The 22,376-nt window shown below is 47.7% G+C and overlaps 1 protein-coding gene across 1 annotated transcript in view; it reads right to left on the minus strand.

The window, feature by feature from the left end:
- Nucleotides 1-22,126, minus strand: part of LOC138503980 (ras-related and estrogen-regulated growth inhibitor-like) — a 550,084-nt gene extending 527,958 nt beyond the window's left edge. The window contains exon 1 of the mRNA XM_069624127.1: nucleotides 21,337-22,126. Within this exon, the coding sequence (XP_069480228.1) occupies nucleotides 21,337-21,445 (109 nt within the window). The 5' untranslated portion in view covers nucleotides 21,446-22,126. The remainder of the gene's footprint in view (nucleotides 1-21,336) is intronic.
- Nucleotides 22,127-22,376: the final 250 nt, after the last annotated feature.

Genomic DNA, 22,376 nt, shown 5'->3' on the forward strand with positions numbered 1-22,376 from the left:
GCATAGGGATTGTCGAGCCATCCAGGCCTGGAAGATTGATAGATTTTGCCGAATGCTTTAAAGTCAATGTAAATGTCTGAGATAGGTAAGAGGATCTGGGTATTGTCCGAAAAGTTGGAGATTCCCATAGTATCCAAGAGGTCAAAGAGAGGCTTTGTGAAGATATTGTATAGCTTAGGAGGGACGCAGGAACCTTGGGGAACTCAGCAAGCGACTGGGGATGGAATGGCAGATGTGGACGTGTAAAAAACCCTCATTATTCTATTTGACAAGAAGGATCTATTTGATCCAGTCTATTGCTTTGGAGGAGAAATAGGTAGCTGAGGAGAGTGTTAGCAGAGGATGTTGTGGTCCACCAAATCAAAGGCAGCTGAGAGGTCGATCAAGAGGAGGTGAGCAAGTTTACCATTGTCTTTAATCTCATCCATTTGTATTTTTAGGTAAAGGAGTGCTGATTCCTTTCCTTGGCCTGGGCTGAATCCAGATTGGCGCAGTCCAAGGAGATTATTAGTTTCAAGGTACTTTTGTATTTCTAAGTATGCTGCTCTATCCAGTATTTTGAGTAAGAAGGGGACAATCGTGATAGGGCAGTAGTCGGTAGAGGTATTAGGGTCTAGTGTAGGTTTCTTAAGGAGTGGAAAACCCATGCCTCTTTTAAGCTGACTGGTACGCTTTCGGAGGAGAAGGAGGAGTTGATGAGTGATGCAATGAAGCGAGGCCGGGCAGCTAACCCCCTGGCATCTGCATGGCTTCAGTCCTTTGATCATTTTGGTCACTTCTGAGTGAGAGACTGAGGTAAATTCAAACCGGTGAATACAATGGGGAGGCAAAGGTGAAGGGTCTGTTGGTACCTCCGTAGGTGTTAGTTTATCTTTCTTCACTGTGATTTTGGTTTGTAGTAAGGAGATTTTATCCAATAATGCATTTTGAATATTGGAGCACCAGGAGATGTCTTTGAGGCAACTAGCTGGGGCAGGAACTGGAGATTCAAGTTCCCGCAAGATGGCAAAGATTTCTCTAGTACCTGCATTTGGTTAATTTATTCGATTGTTGTAGGTCGAGCTTTTGGTTTGGAGTGTGGCCCGTTTGTAAGTTTTGCACTAGGAGGTAGAATGATCTTTATTAATGGCAGATGAATAATTTTCCCATGTAGTCTCTGCTGCTCGCTTTGTGGAGCATAAGGCTTTGAGGTTTGGGGTGTACCAGGTGTTCAGGTGAGGTACAGGCTTTTGTTTGCGTTTGCTCATGGTAGCCACCTTGTCAATAGCAAGTAGAAGTGTTTGACTGTGTAGTTCTACCATAGTGGAAGGATCGTTAATAAGAGTGTTGGTAGGCTCATATAGGGTTGGGGCATGTTAGCTGATGGATATTTCAGGCATTTATTGTGAGTGTGGCCGGTGAGAGTTGTGATGTGGCAGAGGTTTGGTTGTTCTTAGGAATAGTAAATGATATCACGCTGTGGTCTGACCACGAACAAGGCACGTTGGAGAGGATGTTGATATTACAGTTGGAGTCTGCCAACCAATCTAGGGTGCAACCTTTATCATGGGTAGGGCATGTGATGCATTGGGTGAAGCCCAGAGCTTAGACCATATTGGTTAGGACAACCACACTGGCATCAGTAGGGTTGTTAAAACTGAGATTACATCACCCAAGAGGACAATTCTGGAAGATGGCTTTGTGTCGCGTGAGAGGAGATGTGAAATATCTTCCTCGAATGATAGCAGGAGACCTGGTGGCCTGTAAATTACGCGAAGTCTTAGGGTGGCAGTGTCAGAGAGGGATATTTTGGATGAGAGATGTTCCCCTGACTGGAATGCTTGGTTGGTCATTTCTCTGATGGACCGATAGATTTCGGCGATGATGGCCATTCCTCCCGCCTTGGTGCCCAATCTGTCTTTTCTAAAAAATACTGTAGCTTTTAGACATGGCAAAGGAGAGGGACGGACCGGCTACAGCATGCAGCCACGTTTCTGTGATGACTATTAGATCGAGGTTGTTGGAGGTGATGAGATCAGAGATTTCGAGGGCGTGGGCCAAAAGAGATCTGGATTTGATTAGAGCTCCCTTAAGTGGCAATGTTGTGTCTAAGTTTTGAGGTGTGTAGGAGCAGGACAGTAGTGATGGCGAGTCAGTTCCCCGAGTGAGTGGGGGCGATGACCGATTGGGCAGGCGAGATGTAGAGTTTGCACCTTATGTTGGTGGCTTGCTGTTGGAGGTAGGAGCACTGGCCTTTTTCGGTAAGGGTGGCCGGCAAGTTATGGGTTTTAGGGAATGTAGGTCTGTTTTATGGCAGGTGAGTAATGGGGTAAGGATACCAAGCGGGGTGAGCACCCTCAGTGTAGTTTCTTTGGCAGAGGCGTTAAAATTAACCAGGGTGCCACAGATAGGTGTGTCGGCGGAGGAGGCTGGTCCATTTACTCTATTAAGGGTGCCAGAAACCTTACCACAGGCAGGAACGTCCATTAAAAACGTATCAAGTGCATCAATTTTACAGGTAGTAGCGTCACTTGCTGAGGCGTCTGAGGCATAGTTACAAACACAAACAGCAATTACCTGGGCATCAGGAACTGAGTTACCCACAGTCAAAGCAGTTACAGGGGCATTATGAGCAAAGTTACCAATAGCAGAATCAATTACATGGGCATCAGGAGCAAAGTTGCAAATAGCAACACCAGTTACAGGGGCATCACGAGAAAAGTTGCAAACAGCAACATCAGTTACAGGGGCATCAAGAGCAACGTTGCAAACAATAGCATCAGTTACAGGGGCATCATGAGCAAAGTTGCCAATAGCAGACTCAGTTACATGGGCATCAGGAGCAAAGTTGCAAACAGCAACACCATTTACAGGGGCATCACGAGCAAAGTTGCAATTAGCAACACCAGTTACAGGTGCATCAGGAGCAACGTTGCAATCAGCAACACCAGTTACAGGGCACCAGGGGCATAAAAGTCAGCAATTGCAGGGGCATCACGAGCAGAGTTGCAAACAGCGGTTACACGGGGGCATCAGGAGCATAATTGTCAGTAATAACAGAATAGTAAATGTAAAGGCATCAAGAGCAAGGTTGGATACAGGAAACACAGTTACAGAGGCATCAAGAGCAACGTTGCAAAAAGCAGCAGCAGTTAGGGCAACAGGGGCTGAATAGCAAACCGGAACACTGCTTGCAGAGGCATCAGACATATTATCATGAATAAGGAACATCAATCAATGTAATATTCACAAGGGCATTCGTAACAATAGCAGAAGAGGTGTGAATTGGGAACAATATCTTGTTGTAGGCACCGTGTACATTGACATTGGTAGGTGGAGCAAATTCAGAGGTGAAGGAGTAAACCTTAGAAATGTTATCATTGGCAATAGCGATGGCATTGGCAATGATATTGTTTGTCCTGGTCAGGACACAAGCCACGGTGTTCAGAGAAGAGGCACTTGGAGCACTTTCAATGGGTGAGTAGGTGGGGACAGTAATCTGCCAGAGGTGCCAAGGGCGTTTTGTCTGGCTGTGGCAGAGAGGTTATTGTGTTTATAAAGAATGGCAAATACATATATGTCAGAGATTGATAAGGTCTGAGTCCCAGGTGCCATTGCAAGCAGAGCGCAGAGTCAAGGCTCTGCATTTGCCCGAAGGGAGAGTGCTTACCGTACGACAATGTGCATGAGTATTTTTCCGTGATGGATATGTGCAATGTGCAGGGACGTCATTTCACCAAAACGCCAGGGATAGCAGAAGTGACATCACATGACACTTGACCTCTCCTGACATCACAAGAAGTGATGTAATTTGACCCTGCCCCCTTTTGACATCACAGGAAGCAATGGCACCCCTTGACAAAACAGGAAGTGACATCACATAGCATTGTTCCTCAGTAAACTAAGAAAAATATGGTTATGATATCAATGTAATATGATATATATTTCATACAAGAAAAATCAGTATGTATAGACCCATATTACAAAATGAATGTAGATGTAAGCAGACGTCCAACACAACAACCTGGACTATTGCACATCACTCGGGCAAAACTGTAAACAGACAGAGCATCTCCAATAGACCTAAACCTCAAAGTGCAGACGTCCAGTGCCTGCCAAGTGGCTGGCCACAGACTGGAAACAGCAACTGACCAACACAAGTCTAACCAGAAACATGATGGTCTGGTGGGCTGCCCAGAGCGGTGCCAGAGGTTATGAATGATTTGAAACCTTCCAACCATCACCCTTCTGTTTTGCTTATTCCATTTTATTTGTTAGATGGGAGACAGAGGGGAAGGATGTGTTGCAGGTACCAGTAATTGCAGGGTTTTTTATTTTAATACTGTAAACAACAGCAGCAGCAGATGCTCCATGCCATCACCCCTAGAAAAGCGAGCTGGGCCTGCAGACCTAGGCTTCTCCTCACTGATGGCACCTAATGAGGTTGAAACATGTCTTGTATGCTTGTGGTCTCGTGCAGATGCGATGTGACCTAGCAGTTGCATATGGTCTTTCCCCTTCTATAGTGGCTTGGCAGGCTGAAATTCAATGGTCTGGAGAGCTGGCCAGAGCTGTGTGAGGGGTTATAAAGGATTTGAAACCTTCCAGCCATCACCTTTCCATTTTTCTTTATTTTACAAGTAACCCAACCTTTCTTTTTATTTTTTATGTTTTTTAGACAGGAGATAGAAGGGAAGGATGTGTTGCAGGTCACAGTAATTGCAGGTTTTTTTATTTTAAAATGTAAGCAGCAGCAGCACCAGCTCCATGACATCTCCCCCTTAGAAAGGGCCCATTTTATTATTTTCTTTGGTCCTTTATATCTTAATTGATGCCAGCCTCCTCCAGCTTCTCAGCACTGGAACAGGAACTGCATCCTCTTGTTCCCAAAGCAAGCGCATTGCCCTGGAACAATACTTCCAAATATATATTCTTTTTGCTTGAGGAAGCAACATATGCTTTATTTCAAAGGCAGAGAGCAACTTTGTGTAAATTAATTATCTCAACTTGCGTCTATATATATTGTGTCTGTGATGCAGCTCTAGCAGAGCTGGGTCAGGTCACACAGTGCCCAGGCAGGATTGGTGTCAGAAACCACTGGGGCACACCCCTCTCATCATCACAGGCCCAGTGGCTCACTGGATGTGCAAAGAAGACAACGAGAAACACTGATGAGATTTGCATTCATGCTGTGCTGTCACGGACTACTGCAGGCTGCTCTTACCCATTCCCAGCTTGCTAGAACTAGCCTCTATACCTTTCCTGTTACTACAGTACTGGGTATGAGCTGCACAGACAGGCCCACCTTTGAACCCAACTGTAGAGAGCGTTTGCGAGATGCAGCACCGCCGTAGTCTCGCGAGATCTTGCTGCAAAGCGGCAAACCAGCATTAGGAAGGCGCCAAGCACATGGAGCAGTCGGCTTCATGATTTAGGGACCTAAAGACTGCAACAGGGCATAGAGGGCAACCCTGAGATCCCAGAATCTGCATGCTTTACACCTGCAGCCCATGGACACTCAGTGGACACATTTTCCAGTTATGCATTTTTCTGCATGAGAAGAATAAAGAAAGCCTGTTGCTACAATAAGTTGAATACCTGGGGTACAAGATATCTGCCTGAGGAATCAGCCTCAAACAAACCCTAGTGCAGGCCATTGGCAAAGCTCCAGAGCCTGCCAGCAAAGATGAAGTAAGATCTTTTCTGGGACTTGCAGAACTTTATGGCAAGTTCATCCTGAACTTTTCGGAAGTCTCTGCACCTGGTCTGAAGCCCAGAAGGAGGTTGTGGAAAACATAAAAGAAAGGATAGTAGAAGCACCGTGCCTACAGCCGCTCAATCCTGCATGGGACACGGTCATCACCACGGATGACAGTGCAGTCGGACTAGGTGCCATGCTCGCACAGAGGAAAGATGATACCGAGCATGTGGTGGCATTCGCCTCCAAAGCTCTATCCAAAGCCGAGAGGAACTACTCCACCGTAGAAAAGGAAATGTTAGTATGTGCATGGACATTCAAATATTTCCGGTCGTACGCATGGGGCACCAAATTCAAATTGGTTACGGACCGTAAGCCCCTTATCCACATGCTCAGTCCAGGAGGTACAAAGTTCTCCACACCCCGCATGGCACGCATTGCGGCAAAACTTCAGGAATACACGTTTGAGATAACACACGTAGGTGGAAGAATGCCCAAGCGGACTGTATGTCCAGACTCCCCAGAAACAAAGAGAGTCCTCCAGAACGAGTGTATTTTTCCATCAATGCAAGACCAGAGACGTCCAGAGTTCCTTTAAATGAGTGAAGGTCACTGGAACAAGGAGGGCAGTAAAGACCACACCATGGAGAGAGTCAGAGTGGGTCAGGAGTCGGTGGCCAGAAGTAAGAGCCATTCCAGGCGGCATGAGGCCTTACTGCAAGGTGGCAGAAGAAACATCAGAGGCAAAAGGACTGATTCTCAAGGGCGACCAAGTAATACCTCCAAACGGAATGAGAAGGGTCATCCTGTGCAGAGCCTATTCAGGGCATTTGGGGAACACCATGACGCGCCGGCGAGTAAGAGAGGCATACTGGTGGCCAGCGATGGATCATCCGCTCCTTGATTGAGAGATGCCATGAATGCTTGAACAGTGATAAACATTTAAAGACCAGGCAAGCTCCCATGATTCCCTCAGAGATCCCCGAACAGTCTGGCACAAAGTGGGACTGGATTTCATCGGTAATGGTGGACTATCTGTCATAATGGGTAGAGGCGGAATTTGACCCCCATATCATTACCGCAACAGTTATAGAAGTTCTTACATCCATCAGGGTGAAGGCCTCCCCAAAGACATTGTCATCTACAAAGGGATTCCGCTAATTTAACAAGACATATAGTCTTTTATGCAGAGACACAACATAAGGCAAAGGAAGGCCGCATTGTACCACCCCCAGACAAATGTACTAGTTGAGAGTGCCAACAGGTTTATCATGGGGTGATTCAGTTAGCGTCAGGAATGGATCCCCTGAAAACTGTCAAGGAGGCCGTAGAAGACCCCAGATATACCCCCAGTGGTGTCACCCAAATATCACAGTTTCGCATGCTGAGGGAGAGAAGAGCGGCGTCCACACTGGTACCACCATGGTTGAACAAGGTAAAAGAAAATGATGAAGTGAGCATTAGAGAGGTTGTCTGGAGGTTGGAAAGTAACAAAGCAAGAATGAAGAAGTGGAGCGACTGGAGAAGAGCGACCCAAGGTCGTGAAGTCAGGGAAGGAGACTGGATCAAAATGTGTCTACCCTATAAGGATCAAACGACAGGGTCGAAGTTCAGCAAGCCCATAAAAGTTATACACAGAGGAACGAATCACGTCTGCAGAGAAGATGGCCGCACGTGGAACATGGAACATGTGCCAATGTTTGAGAAGCAACATACCATCAAGAAAATGCAAGAAGAGACCCATTCCGGCAACTGCAAAGACTGCGATGCAATGGGAGAACAAGAGCAAGGGTCATCAGCCAATGATGTCATAGAAAATAAGTCAGAAAGCGAGACGCCGGAAGTGTTTTGTGAAATGATGCAAGCACCGGACGAAGGCGGGATGAAAGAGGGTCGTCCTAGAAGAGAGCATAGAAGACCACAGAAATTGTGATGAATTTATTATGGAATAGACATTGTTGTTTTGCAAAGGGAGGTGTGTAGAGAGCTCGCGAGATGCCGCTGTCTCACAAGTTCTTGCTGCGAAGCACGCCCAGCCTCGGAATGCAGCAAACCAGCATTAGGAAGGTGCCAAGGACACAGAGCAGTCGGCTCCCGGCACTCCTCTTGATTTAACGACCTAAAGACTGCCGCAGGGCCTTAGAGGGCAACCCTGGGGCCCCACACCCGGCATGCTTCACACCTGCAGCCCATGGACACTCAGTGGACACATTTTCCAGTTATGCTTGTTACTGCATTAGAAGAATAAAGAAAGCCTTTTGCTCCAAGTTACCTTGTACCCAATTATTATGCAACACCAACCATTCAGGCATTCTTCACTAATGGACTGCCAACCTGTTAGTGATGGCAGCTTCATGTTTTTTTCCTGCATCCCTGTTATTTCTCCAGCTAACAAGAAAGTGATTCTAGGTGAAAAAATCTGTGGCACATTTAGCTGAATATACAACCACCTTTTTCAGTTGTAACACTGATATCTATCTGCTCTTGGCACTGCCTCTTTGTCCAGTGGCCCAGGGGTAGCAAGGACAGGTCTAAGGGTAGCAGAGTGGGAGCCAGGGGTAGCAGCTGCTACCCCTGGTCACCACCAAATGACATCCCAGGCAATGCGGGGCTTGCACGATGCGAGGGACGATGGCTCTCGAACGGCGGCGCTCATTCCTTGAGTGAGACAGTGGAAGTATAGCAGGGTGCATATGTCGTGGGGCCTTACATTAATTACACATGGATTTGCCACCCAGAAGTCACCTTTGTGCACTGAGGCTCCGAGCTTACTAATGCTGGAGAAGGTGGACTGGTGCAACATAGTAGGTTTAGTGACCATTGGAGACACATACCAAGCGGAGAACGCTGAAGGCAGGTGGCTTCCAGTAGCCTGGCAGGGCCAGACAGGACCCGAGGTAGTCCTTCGCATGGGTCCTTGGCCGGGAGCAGGCTGCGCTTTATATATTATACTTTATTAATATGCATGTTCTAAATTTTCTTTTCTAACGTGTACTTTGTGCGTGTCTTCATCTGTACACATTAGAAAATTGTGTTCATTTTCCAATATGGATGCTCTTTTTAATTATATCATTATTAGAAAAATCAACATTACTATAAGGCAGGAACAGAACTTTGGTTCTTGGCGTGTTTTGCATAAGTCTTTATGTTTCCTGCGTTGTGCTGTCCTTTTTGTGTGTAAGAAATGGCTGTATGGCTGGTTCAAAAAAATGGCATGGCATTAGTTTTGGCCATTAGGCGGTGCTTAAGTGCCACTCATAAGCAAACATTATTGCCCTGGGGTTAGCTAGGAGGAGATGACACATGAGGAAGGACACAAGCATGTGGGCGTTGCACTATTTTACCCAGCCATTGACTGCCCCTGGCGTGCTAATCCCTGTGGCCATTCCCACTGTGGGCCCCAGGTCTACAGGCGTCCTGTGCGAGATGTGTGCGCCCCCCACTCCCTGCTGACCTCAAATGCATAACAGCAGGGGGCTCAGTTCTGTTGTTCGCCGGATACTAGAACAAGTATCAGCCGAACATCAGAACTGAGCCCGCTGCTGTTTTCGTAAAGTGTCTTTAAGGGCACCTTGTCGCCAGCTCAGTGTCATGTAACTAGCGTCTATTATAGCATCACGACGTGATTCTTTAATAGCCGCTGTTTACATGACACTGAGCTGAGGGCACTGCGCCCTTTATTTGCTGCTCCGTGGGTGCGGCTGCACCCTGTGAGCGCACCTTCAGCAGGCACTGGCCATTGCCACCCACTAAGCTGCTCCTCCCGATCAAAAAAAGCATTTAATAATAATAATAATAATTTAGCATTTATATAGCGCTAAGAACCCTCAGGTATCTGAGCTCTGCTTATTAATACCCACGGTGGGTGGTGCTCATTTATCGACCTCGGAAGGATGAAAGGCTGAGTTTGGCCCCACCGGGATTCTGCACAGATCTTAAAGTGAGTGGTCTAGTCGCTGTGCTATTGGACCGGCTTTTTCCCTGGGATATCTTTGAGCTAGCTCTATTAAGCAGAAACATCAAAATGATGACTTCCCACTGTTCTTTCTAAACAATCTGCTGAGTGGTAAAGGCTTAACTGTTGCTGTAAATGTGTTTCTGGTGTAATAAAAATGTCTTAACAAAGTGTGCATTTAACCACTTGATTAATATCTATTGCTTGCACTGACATCCTATTACAAACAAGTATTGATAAAGCCAACCATGTTGGCTTGTTTACAGGTATTAAATAGGCAGTTGTCAGAGGCACTGCTTTCATATGCTCAGGTAATCACAAAATGTTCCGGCTGTTGCCATTTTATGGCCAGGTGCTACCATTATGGTAGTGCCTGGCAAATGCCTATCCCATGTCTATGCCAAAGTCAAAACTGTTATCTTTGCCAATGCTTGCTTCATTGGGGTTGCAATGGTGTGTGGGGTGGTATGACACATAGGGACTGTTCATTTGTGAAAAGTTGTCGGTGGTTGTGGTAGTAAACCGACAGATGACTGGGAAAAGGTTTTTGCTTCTGCTGCTCACGATATTAGTGATGCACAGCTTGTGTTGGAACATTGTGTTCAGAATGTAATATATTTTGGCAGTGGCTTAAGACATGACAGTGCCGATATGTAACATCATTCACAGTGGACGAGAGTTGCTTAGGCTGTCTCTTGGCATGACTTCTGAGCTGACCCACATGCCAGGTGATCTCTGAATGGAAGGTGTGTGAGGCTTTTGAAGACAGTGTGGGGGTGGGGGGGGCTTAGTCCAGTCAATGCTAAGGACATGCAGGCAGGGATGGGAGGTGAGGGGTTTTGGAGTGGGACACTGTGCTGAGTCTCGTAAATGGAAGGACAGCACAAGAGGAATGTTTTATAATAGATGAAGGCACTGAGGTACCGACATTTGGCACTGGCCATGATTTCAGCAGAGCTGGTAGGCGTTTACTTTTATTGGAAATGCTTTAAGAGCTTGTACCCTCAGGGCACAGTGGGAAGGATGATGGTGGAGAGGGAGCGAGAGAGCAGGGCAAAGACAAGGTCAGGAAGCAGCCCATTCCAAGCGACATCCTTGACGTTTCTTAAACATGGCTGTCGGTGACTTGCATGACTTTTTTCAGAGGAGCTGTGCTCGTGCAGCCTAAAGGCTGGTGCTCTTGGGCATCCTTAGGGTTTCCGAGCTGTTGGGGGGCCTTGTTTAAAGCAAAGTATGTCATCGGGCAGAACAGATGATTTTGACAATTGGTAGGTCCAAAATCGATCAGAGAACTAGGGGTCACAAGGTCTATAGCTCGTTAGGTCAGGTGACCAGGCTTCAGCCCAGTGCCTGCAGTTCTAGGTTAAAGGAGCTAAGGGCAGACACCACCCTCTCCAATTCCCTTGCTTAAGTGAATGGTTTTTCAGAGCGTCAAATTCCGCCAAAGAAATCATTTAGAGAAAGTGGAAAAGTGAAGAAATACCGACGATTTCAGAATGGATGGATGATCTAAAACAAGTGTCAAGATTTGAGAAGTTAATCCTATACAGGGATAAGAAAATTCATTTATTTGATCAAATCTGGGGCAGATTTTTAGATTTGTAATATTGCTGTCAATCTGGTGTGGGTTGAAACTGTAATATCTCCTCTTTATGGGGTTTTGGGTACCCTAATTGTGATGATCCTAGATGTATATCTCTGTTCATGTAAAGTTTATGTGTTTTATGTTGTACTATATATAAAATTAATAAACATGTAAATCAAAAAAAAAGTGAATGCTTTAATACCTTACAATAATCTAAACAAGCATGATTGATCCTCACCACGTCACACCAAAAGCAACAAAACCCTCGGCTAATGAAATGAGTACCTTGTCAGAACCCTCAAAGGTGATCAAGGGTATCTGGTCATTGCATCTAATACCATTGCATCTAATGCCATTCCATCGAAATTTTTCCATCTAAAAAATGCCCATCTAATGCATGTTTTTGGGGGTAAAGGGTTCATTTTTGTTCAGGTGCATTTCAAAGGGTAAAAAACGGTGGTTTGTGGGGACCCCCGACCACCTGAAAAAAACAAACAAAAAAATGCATTAGATGGATAAATGTTAGATGGAAAAATTTTGATGGAATGGCATTAGATACAATGGCATTAGATGAAATGACCATAAACCGTGATCAAGAACCTTTGGATTCTTATGGACCATGGATTATTTCAGAACCACAAATCAATGCATTGGTAAAGAATTGTTTTTTTACCATCTAGGCTTTATCAGTCAGATAATGCCCGTCCACAATTTTCAACAAAGGGCACTCCCTGTCATATCACTGGTACCATCAAGAATTGAATATGCAAACAGTATGTACCTCGGTATGCTAGACTTCCTAAGAAACGTCAAAGCATCCAGGACAAATCCAGGACACAGTGGCACGACTTTTTCTCACAGTTGGCAGGAGCGAATAAATGTTGCTGGTTCTTAGATCACTGCACTGGCATTTGGTAAAGAAAAGGACCCATTTCAAAGCACTGTGCATCCCACATAGAGCTCTATCAGGCCATGTAGCCAAGTCCATCGAATGAATGATTATCTTGTGACAGCCAAGGAGAACACTGAGGACCAGCAATGGCCTGTGCCTAGAAACTACACAATATGTCTAGAGGACATACAGGGGAATCGCTTTCTCGTACATATTGCAGAACTTCCCAACAAAGAGAATCTGCACAATTAAGATCACGTGATTTTCAGGGAAAGTAAGAGGACATTACTTTTAACGGACTGGACTAGCAATAGCACCATTACAACTATTTGCAACTAAAATATCTGAAGGATGCTCAACTCTGCACACTGCGCCCTTCACTAACTCCCGCAAAAATGTCTTGAAACTCCAATGCACTAATGCACTAGACACATAACATTTATGCGGCACGCACAAGGTACAGTAAAAATCACGCCCCATTAGACATCAAACAACCTACCATTACCCCTCTGCAATCAAATACCATATGGCATGCCTCGGCTAATGCTTCCTAACATGATGGAAAGATGGGTTTCCCCTCTGAAAATGGTCACTCTGTGGCCCAGACAACTAACACCCAGGAACAGATCCCGTCCACAGAGAGCTCAGGTGCTTATGCTCTGCATGCAGCAACTCAACAGCAAAGCTATCTTGCATCATCCCTCGCCTCCCTCTAACCTCCTCCCTTTCCCACCGTTTCAGATCCTCCAGCACACCTGGAGACAATGCACATGGCTGTGCAGCGCATCAACACTCGAGTAACATAGCAAAACATGCAGGTGATGGGGAGGGTAAAGAGCAGTTTCTGAGACATGCAGACAGCAGCAGGCTTACTAATGGTCAACTCCGAGGGGTGTGAAGAAGGGAAATTGAGAATGGGATTGAATGAAAGGAGTTTTGACACCCACTCTTTCCACACCTGGAGTGCTTCAGAGTGGCCTATGGAAAGACTCGGAAAAAAGTGAATCGATGAGGAGAGTACATGGAGGTCTACAAGGTACAGAGCCTGAGTGTGAATTGTAATGTGATATTGAACGGTGTTGACTGACATTTTTTAGTCCACCCAGTACCCGGCACTTCAATGGAATGCAGGAAGTGGGTTATCTGGATCTTGGGTTAATCCATGGCAAAATGGGCCGGGGCTCATGCTGGAAGGTGGTCTTCTTGCAAGCATCTGGGATTTAGTCATACAGCATGAAATGAATTGTAGTCCAGGAGGTGGAGGGATGCAATAAAATCCAATTAAGTTGATCTGCAAATTTCATTACAGGTGCCAACAGCCTGATGTGCTGGTTATCCGTTTACAGAAACTGACTTGGTCCAGGCCACTGACTGTCCTGCATCAGGGCAATAATCAGGGAATATTCAGAGCTGGAGAGCAAATTGCAGGAGATCCAAATGGTCAGGATATTGACGTTCCCATGGAGAGTGTCGGAGGTGGGGTGTAAGACGTCCAGTGATGATTGAAAGGGCACCCAATGAGGTGAACAAAGTGGTTGCATGGTGCAGGGGAGTTTGGCTCTGGTAGATGAGGACATCTAGCCTAGCTTGCCAGCAGTTTTCAGACAGGGTTGGCCGCACTTTTTTATTTTGAGTGCGCCATATCTGTGCGCAAGTTAGTAGATTTCCTGAACTGCTCTCTCCGGGCAGTGGGCGCCTTGGGAGTGGGCAGAATGAAGACCATCTGGGGAGGGTTTCTTCTGGGAGTTGAGAAGGCTCAGAGTTAACGGATTCTACATAGTTTGAATTGTATGTTTGGGGTAATTGGGGTAACAGGAATTTTGGTGGCAGTTTTGTTAGGTATAACCAGGGAGGTTCCCACAGGAATAGGCGAGGGCTGTTATGTTTTTGGGATATTGGAGGGCACAAAGTCATTTTGAGCTAGCATGGTTAGAGCATTAATAGTTTTGTAGGTTATTAGGCGTCAATCTATATACATTTTTGGGTCATCTTCCTTGACTATAAAGTGAACGTTTGCGCATATCAAGCGGGCCTTTCCAAACCTCCGATGTCAGAGTCTGAACTTGAATTTTGTACTCCAAATAGCTATGCATCAATTTTCATGCAACAGAATTGCAAAAAAAGTACAGGTCAATGTTATTATTTTAACTTGGCATCAAATGTTTTACTGAGTCCCTCAAATTCTGAGGACAGAGCTCCTGGAGACCGCAGAGCTGGCATGCTCTGCTTGCTTTTGAGCTGCCTTTGCTGCCTGCATCCCGAGGATTATCTTACACGTGCCACGCTGTGCTGACAGTTCTCCAAGCCCACACACATGGAAGATTTAGGAAAGGAAAATATGAGGTAAGAAGGTCCTTTCCAGGTAGTCGCCTGTTCACAGTTCTGAGATGATCTTCAGGATTGCAGCTGTCCGGTCTATACACCGGCATTAGTCAAATTTACCCACCTTCCCCTAACCTACATATGCAGGTTGCTCTATGCCTTCATTCCCACCACCGTGCTATGGTATCCTGTATTTGTATAGTGCCTCCTGCCATTTGTTATGGCGTTCAAAACATTTCGGTAGGATCGCCTTCAAAAAGACAGTACCCATCATCCACTGACTAAGCCATACATGTTCTTACCTATTGTGTTTCCCTATCCAGTGCTAACCGTGCTAATCTGCCTCTATATAGACATTCATAAGATGTATACATGCACCTGTCTACGCTATAGTGCTAACCATCTCTATATATTGCTTCCTGCCATCAAGTTTCACATTACATAATTTCAGGATGTTATCCGATGTGAGATGCCCTAAAACTCTTTTCTTTTGCTTTCTCTATATCCCTTGCAGAGGGAGATCACAGCAGTCTGTAACTGGCTAGATGATTAAGAAGGTCCACAGGAGTGTACCATGCACTGCTATAGTCCCACCCACAACTGTTACATGTTGGAGAGACAGGAGGCAGGGCCCGCAGGATCTGAGAAATGGCAGTGGGATGATGTACGCAGTGGTAGGGTGTGCATTTTTTGAGTGGTGTTTGGCTGTGGATGCGTGATGAGGAATGCAGTGTGTGTCGGGGTGATGGGAGGAGGGGGGGTGGGGGTGTGTGTGTGTGTGTGTAGTCCTAAAACAAAAGTGGGTGGACTCATTAACATACCAATTGAATGTGGTATCAACAGAAATTAGCGTATCAGGGCATCCTATGAAAAAAGTGGGGGGATTTCTGAAAAAAGTGGTGGGAATCGGAACCCGCGTGTACCCTCGAATTGAGCCCTGCTGTGTGTGGTGTTGCATATGTCTAGGTGTAAGTGTTGTGATTGGGGTGCCCAGTGGAATTCTCACTGCAAAGAGGGAAAAGTGTAAAACTACAGAGTATCAAATTCAAGTAAGTCAAGCGTCTTATTTGGGTCAGGTTTTGACGAGGGAAGGAAAACCTACATGTACCGAACTGGTGGATGCCACTCGGAAAGTAGAACTCCCCACATTCTAAGGAACAGTTGAGATAGTCCTCAAGGCTGGATGCGATTCTGTGGATTTGATGCCTTTTCAGGAGCACAGAAGAGACAGAATATCGCTGGTCGGATCCTCGTTGTTTGCAAAGTCCAGCACTCTGGCGAGGGGACTTTTTGGACTGGAATCGTTCCTCTGGAGATCCAGCAGGATGCCCACGAAGTTTCATCGCGATTCAAATTTGGAAGATCGTGCACCACACAATGGCTCACGGTCACACGGTATTGGGATATTAAAGCCATGCAAGGTCGCAGCACAGCGTGGTATGGCTAAAAATGCAGATCATCTTGAGTCTAGCGGGTCTCACCAGGCTCTGGGTTGTCGTTTTCTGAGTCCCCAAGTCGATTGGAAGGGCTACAGCAGGCTACGGTTACACAGCAGTAAATCATCTCAGCCGCTTTTCCTTCATCATCCTTTTCGGTTTTGGTTCCAGTGGTCGACTACTTCCTCAGCTTCCAGGTTCGGACTTTTATGCAGGGACACAGCCAATCAAACATCCTTGTAACATTCAAACTTGAGGGGTTGGCAATCCTTTCAGGACAGCCAGCCTTCCAGTTTGAACTGGAATGTTGCACTCAAGCTAGAGAAAGTGCTGCAGAGTATTGGCCTCCTCCCTCGCTTCCTGCCTTCACAGACACTCTGGAGCCTTGTTTCCTGCCTTCACAGACACTCTGGAGCCTGGGTGTGGAGTCTACAGGACTCCTGCCGAAGATACAAATCACACAAAGGAATTTCCCACCCTGGATGTCAGGGAAAGGAACAAGAAAGGACAAGGGACACTAAAATGGTGGGAAAACAAGACTGGGCCATTTTGGTAAAATGAGCACCCATGGGTGCCTTTACCGGGGCTGTGCAAACAGCCCACGGTAAAGGTGCACCAAATTAATAAAAGGTATCACTGCCATCAGCTGTTGAAGGTAAGTTTGTCTTTGTAACATAATTGTTACAATTTTAGTGTGTGAAAGAGGATACATTGTACCTCCCCAGCACTCCACATAAGGTGGGATGTGCTGGTTTCACCAAATAAAATGTAAAAGGGATGTAAAGATCCTTTCTACCCTTGGGAACTGTAGTTCTCACAAGGTTAGCCAGAGAACGTTAAAAGGGGAGGCCCCACGCCAACCCAGCAACAATATGCACTTATTGCCAAAAAGTTGTCAGTCAAAGAGGATAACCTTTAAAAGCCACTATGGAGAGTCTTTAAAATGACACCCATAAAAAGAGTAAAATCTTCTGTGAGTGTGGGAAAAGGTTCCCACTCATAGAGGTATAAGGAAAAATAATCCACCAGTAAAAGCAAAAAGTTCTGGGATTGACATAGATCAGGAAGATTTATCATTGCTATGAAAATCTTACATAACACCCACCTTCCATCGTGGGTCATGCGGGGTGGTGCACGAAGCGTTTCCCCAAGTGAAGAATATGCTAGGTCTATCTGCCCTTTGACTTAGCACTGTGAGTTGCTTGCATATGTTCACTTATGAAGGTCTGCCCTTAACACTGATGGAAACGTGGAGGTGGAGTCCCTACACTTTGTGTTTCACCTATGCACGTGTAAAGGTGAAGAAATGCACCAGAATTCAAGGGAAGCATTCTTACAGAATGAAACCAGGACAAACTTCAATAAGTTATGGAACCTTACTTCCTTGGCAAGTAGGAGTGGTGATTGGCTGGTGGGGATCGTAACAGACCAATGGTGTGAAGGCAGCCGTGGTGCCAGCATTAGCATCCAGAATCACAGAATCTGCAATGTAAATGCATGCATTGCTGCTGGGCGGTATGGAAGGGCTCTTCTGCCACTATGGAGGCCTCCCAGCAGTGGTCGAAGTGGGCAGGAATGGTTGGGAGCATTGCTAAGTTTTACTGTTCCTATACTATCCTTTAGTTTTATAATAAAAGTGTCAGAAGAAGTTGAAACATGAACTTCAGTGCACTGTACTGAACATTCCCTTAAACAGCAGGTATGCTTGTTTGGATGGGGGGGCGTGGTGAAGGGGTTTGTGGGGGCGGGGTGGGGCCATCAGGCAGCATAGTTCCACTACTTCTTTTCGTACACTTCGGCCACTGCCTCACAGGCACATCGGCAATGTAACTGTGTACACGTGAAACACTGTACCAGCTAACGTCCATCCCCAGTATCCGCAAAACTGCAAAGTGTGCGCGCCGCGTGTGTAACTGGATAAATGCTGCTAATCGCACACAACCAATGTCGTGGATGTATTGCTCGTGGCTGTATACATCACTGATATCTGTCTAGTTGAAGTTAGTACATTTCCGGTGATACTGGCTTACGCGTTGTTCTCGATCAATGTTCACACAATAGATGGACTTCGGCATTGTCTAGTTATTCCAACACAGTCGTGAGCAGTAAGCGCGGAGTTCTCGCAGCACCCGGCGGCTCTCTGCATCGAAGCCGAACCCAAACTGCGGCTCATCCGGGATTATGGAAGGACAAAGGGCGGCCGCCTGCGTCACGCCGCCGCGCCGTGGCAGTCACAGGGCGGCGGGGCTGCATTGTCTGCCTTCCAGACAATGAACGGGAGTCCAAGCCCGCACTCCTCGCCCGCGCCTGAATCCCACTGAACTTGACCTGCAGCCTGCAAAAGATAGAGAGAGTAGGACAATGATGCCCTGCTTTCGGAGCCCACGCAACAGTGCGGTGCTTGAACGGGCGGCAAGTATTGGCAAGCTTACTGCGCTTCATTGCCGGGTTCTATTATTTTTCCTGACAAGTGTCTTCTTTCTTGTCTAATTTACAGAATAGCAGTAGTTGCCTGAAACGGAATATTGGCATGTGCAATGGAAAATACAGAAGCCTCGCACAATACTGACAGTGCTGCAGGGGCACAACGAAACCTAAAATTCGGGGGGGGGGGGTGGGGGAGTGTGGGCTACCCCATCAAATGTTGAGAGAGGCGTTAACTTCAGGCGCGGTGGGGGGAGCAAACCTATTTGTGTGGAGGCATCTAACTTCTCTACGCATTCTAATGAGACTCTTCTCATGCAGCTTCAATGTCACAAGCAGTTAACTCCTTTAAGTCGGACAGCACCCACTTAAGGACTGCTGGGAGAATGGGTGGTGTTCTGACCCCTTCCAATCACTCCCCTGGCATGCAAGTACGAACTCCACATCATGATTTCAATTGCCTAAAAATGCATGCATATGAATGCAGGTGCCAACAGTCAAATGCTTCAGGTTAGTAATTGCTGGGCCTTTGTTAACAGGGAAGCCCAGGCGCCATTTAACATCTGTGTTCTGTTGTGTCCGGACATGGCTGTTTAGGTCGACCAGGTCGGATCAACACAGCCCAATATTTCAGGGGGTGCGGGAGCAGGATGGAGGCCTGAATCCCAGTCAGCACAATGGCGTTGTGTCACTGCGGTGCTGTGTGTCTATTCAGAGTACAGCAGTCCTGCAAAGACGTCTGCCTGGAGGAACGCGCAGATTCCCTGCAGAGAACTGCCCATCCTGGCCCACTGCAAGCATGGCACTGAAAGAACGTGTTGGTACTGTCCGTTAAAAGTGGAACTCTCCTGTTGCGAAGTGCCTTTACCCCCACATTAAATGTATTACAATCCCCCTCCCCTTCTCACAAGTGCTGGGCCTGCTTCACTGCAAGGAAGGTTGAGCAGGCAGTCTTATAGGAAGTGCTCTTTAAGCAGAGTGGTAAATGGAGGGGGGGCTCTCCTTTGGGGGCGTGCTCAGGCCACACCGCCCTCTAACCCTTTCATTCAAGGAGCTGTGGTTAAAGAATTGCCTGTGGGAGTCTCTGACTCTGCCAGGTAGCCCTTTAACTACACCGTTCCATGAATGCAATGGGCTGCGTGCTCCGTGATGTCTCTTTTTCCGAAACAGGCGTAGGGCTGGGTTGGCCAGTCTCTCCTTTTGCTTCTGAGTGAAAAGCTAACACGCAGTGGAAACCCTTTACCCAAGCACAGTTAATGGGCTTCATGCTGCATGTTAGCTCTTTACTCTGAAACAAAAGCAGAGGTTGTCCACCCCAGCCCTGCTCCTGTTTCAGAATAAAGAGGACATCACGCAGCAGGTTTAGCTGAAGCGCTGCTGCGTTACACAGCTGACTTCAGGTGTCAGTATTTCGGATTATAAATCGAAAATGCTAACACCTGCAGGCAGCCATGTAACCGTGCAGTGTTCGGCTAAACGGCTACCTGAGAGGTGGTCATGGCTGGGGCTAGTCGGGGTGAGCCCGGCAGGGCCCCGGCTCCGGAGCCCATCTCAGAGACTGCCAGGGCTTGGCCCGGCCCACTTAAAGCCCTGCTTATAGACCTGTCACCGACCAACGGCAGTCCATGGTGAGAAGTTGTGGAACCACAGAACGTACAGCCGCTATAACGAGAAGGGCTGATATCAAAGTATAATTCTCATGCAAAGAAGTACTGCTCATGGCAATGAGACGGGTATTGTCCCTGGAATTATAAGAACCCTATTAAGAGGGACTGTGTGTCCCAGGACCATTTAAATCCTAAAGAGCTTGCCTGGCCCTCTGAAAGTTAAGAGGTCCTGTTTTGCATCAATCAGAAGAAAAGTCGCCCTGATGAAAAGATCTGCTTGTTCCATCCCATTAAATGTGTCTTCAAAATGCATAGCAGCGCTACCGAGAGGTTCTGCTATTGTCATATTAAGGCATACAGTGGAAGGCCCCCCTCCCCCTCCCACGCCCCCAGAAGAAAAGTGTACAACAAATCAAGGGTTATTGCAGCCTGCTGAGAAAAATATAGTGGCAATAAAACGATTGCAAAATCACTGGGACCTGCTGGTACTTTGGCATTAAAACAATAGCAGCCCCTCTGTGATTGGCTGCCGTGTTTCCCCTCTGAGTTCTACCGGGCACCAGCCGCCACCCCCCACACCCAATCCACCCACTTCCGTGCACTTGGTTTGTGAACCTTCACCCCCTGAAATCCTTGGCACTTGCCCACCCGGTTTCCCCTTAGCACTCACCTAGCCCCTGTTGCCCTCCCTCTCTCCTACACCCTCCCCTTTCACTCTCTCCTCTTTGCCCTGCACTCCCCTGCCCACCCTAGTACTTCCCACTTTGCGCAAACCAACACTCCCCCCTGCCTCTCCCTCGCACTTCTTGTTACTGCACGCGCACGATCCGAACGTCACATGGTCCATTAGGGCAGTGATTGTTATTTTTAGTCCCCTGGCCCCCACTCCTTTTTGGTCTTTTGGTGCCTTGAAACACCATAGGCGCTGTACAAATATCGAATATAAATAAATAAATAAATAAATAAGAGCTGCTGTCCCGTCATGACAGTATACAGGGCAGGCACCATCCCATCAAAAGTGCAGCGTACATGCATGTGCCGGGTAATGTCCCGTTTGTAGCTGAAGAACGCAAGCAGGGGCCAGGGGGGCGTTGAAGTATGGCAGCTGAGGAGTTGTAGTGTAGGGGGCACTGCCACGTTAAAATGACAGCAGTCCTGCAGAGACTTTAAGCGCCTGGCAGTATCTGTCCTTTTAAATGAAAACAAATGGCTTGCATTCACTGCTATAAACATCAGCACTCCTCGGCTTCAGAAAACACAGGGTTCAGAGCGCAGAAAACGCCCGAGGTAGTCTCTATAAGCGAGCGGAGCGAGCTGCGTGCGTCCCCCGGTCCGGGGTTAGAGGACAGGCAGCCGCGGTGCTGGACTCTGGGAGCAGGCAGGTGCGAGGCGCAGCAGTAAACAGGCAGCGCAGGCGCAGCAGTCAGCAGCCACTCACCTGTTTTACCCACGGCGCTCTGCCCCAGGACCACCAGGCGCACGGTGCGGGCAGGGGTCAGGCTCACCGAGCGCCGCAGCGGCCGGGGTAGAGGGAAGGGCGAGCTCATTGTCCCCCGAATGGGACCCCTCTGACCCACCGTCCGCTCCCCGGGCTCTTCTGCGTCTCTCCAGGCTGCACCTCGACTCGTCCTCACGCCACCCCTCAGAGCGTCTCGGGTCAAGACCCGCCGGCCTCCGGCTCCTCTGGGGCACTTGACTCGTCCTGCGCCTCCCCCAGAACGCGCCGCTCCCTCCTCAGTGCTCTCCCTGGGGACTTACAGACATTTCTCTAACTTTGAGAGACCCCCCCCCCTCAGGCTACACCAGGTAGCATGGAAGTCCGCTCACTGCCCGGGAACCACGGGCCCGCCGCAGTCACTCCACTTCTGAGGTCCCCCTCTCCTCAGGACCCGCGGCCCAGTTCCCTTGCCTCCGTCAGCCTCGGCGGGAAAGTCGCCCGCTGCTTAAGTGCGTGGTTTAGGGAGTCCTCAGCTTCTCCGCTCGTCTCACCCAGAGCCTCTACTCTGTCGTGCTTTCTTTGGGTGTCAGTCAGACAGTCCAGGCCCCCCCACACCCCTCCCAGCGTCGGCAGACTGCCTGATGCACTGCAGTGCCAGAGGCTCTCCAGAGAGTCGCCGGGCACTTGCTGCCAGTCCCAGAGGAGCTGCTCTCGGCGCAGAACAGCCTTCGCGTGGAAGCGCCCAGAACGAGAAGCAGCCAGCGAGCTCCGCGCGACTTAATTTCTATCACAACACTGGCGCCCACACCTCGTCGCCCCAAGAAATGAGAGCAACTGACGTTCCAATGACACGTGCAGTAGGAATCACTTCCACGAATCTGGGCTTGGGGCATTATTTATAGCGTTTCTTTTTTTCCCTTTACTTTTTCGGCTCCTGCTATGCGAACGCTACACAGAAAACTTAATCGGTATGTAGAGTATGCCCACTATATTTTGTGAACTAGAAACTATTACTTCGCCAGGCTCAGTGAGGCCAACAT

Source organism: Ambystoma mexicanum, chromosome 11 (genome assembly GCF_040938575.1).
Source record: "Ambystoma mexicanum isolate Mex_15411 chromosome 11, UKY_AmexF1_1, whole genome shotgun sequence".
NCBI lineage: Eukaryota > Metazoa > Chordata > Amphibia > Caudata > Ambystomatidae > Ambystoma > Ambystoma mexicanum.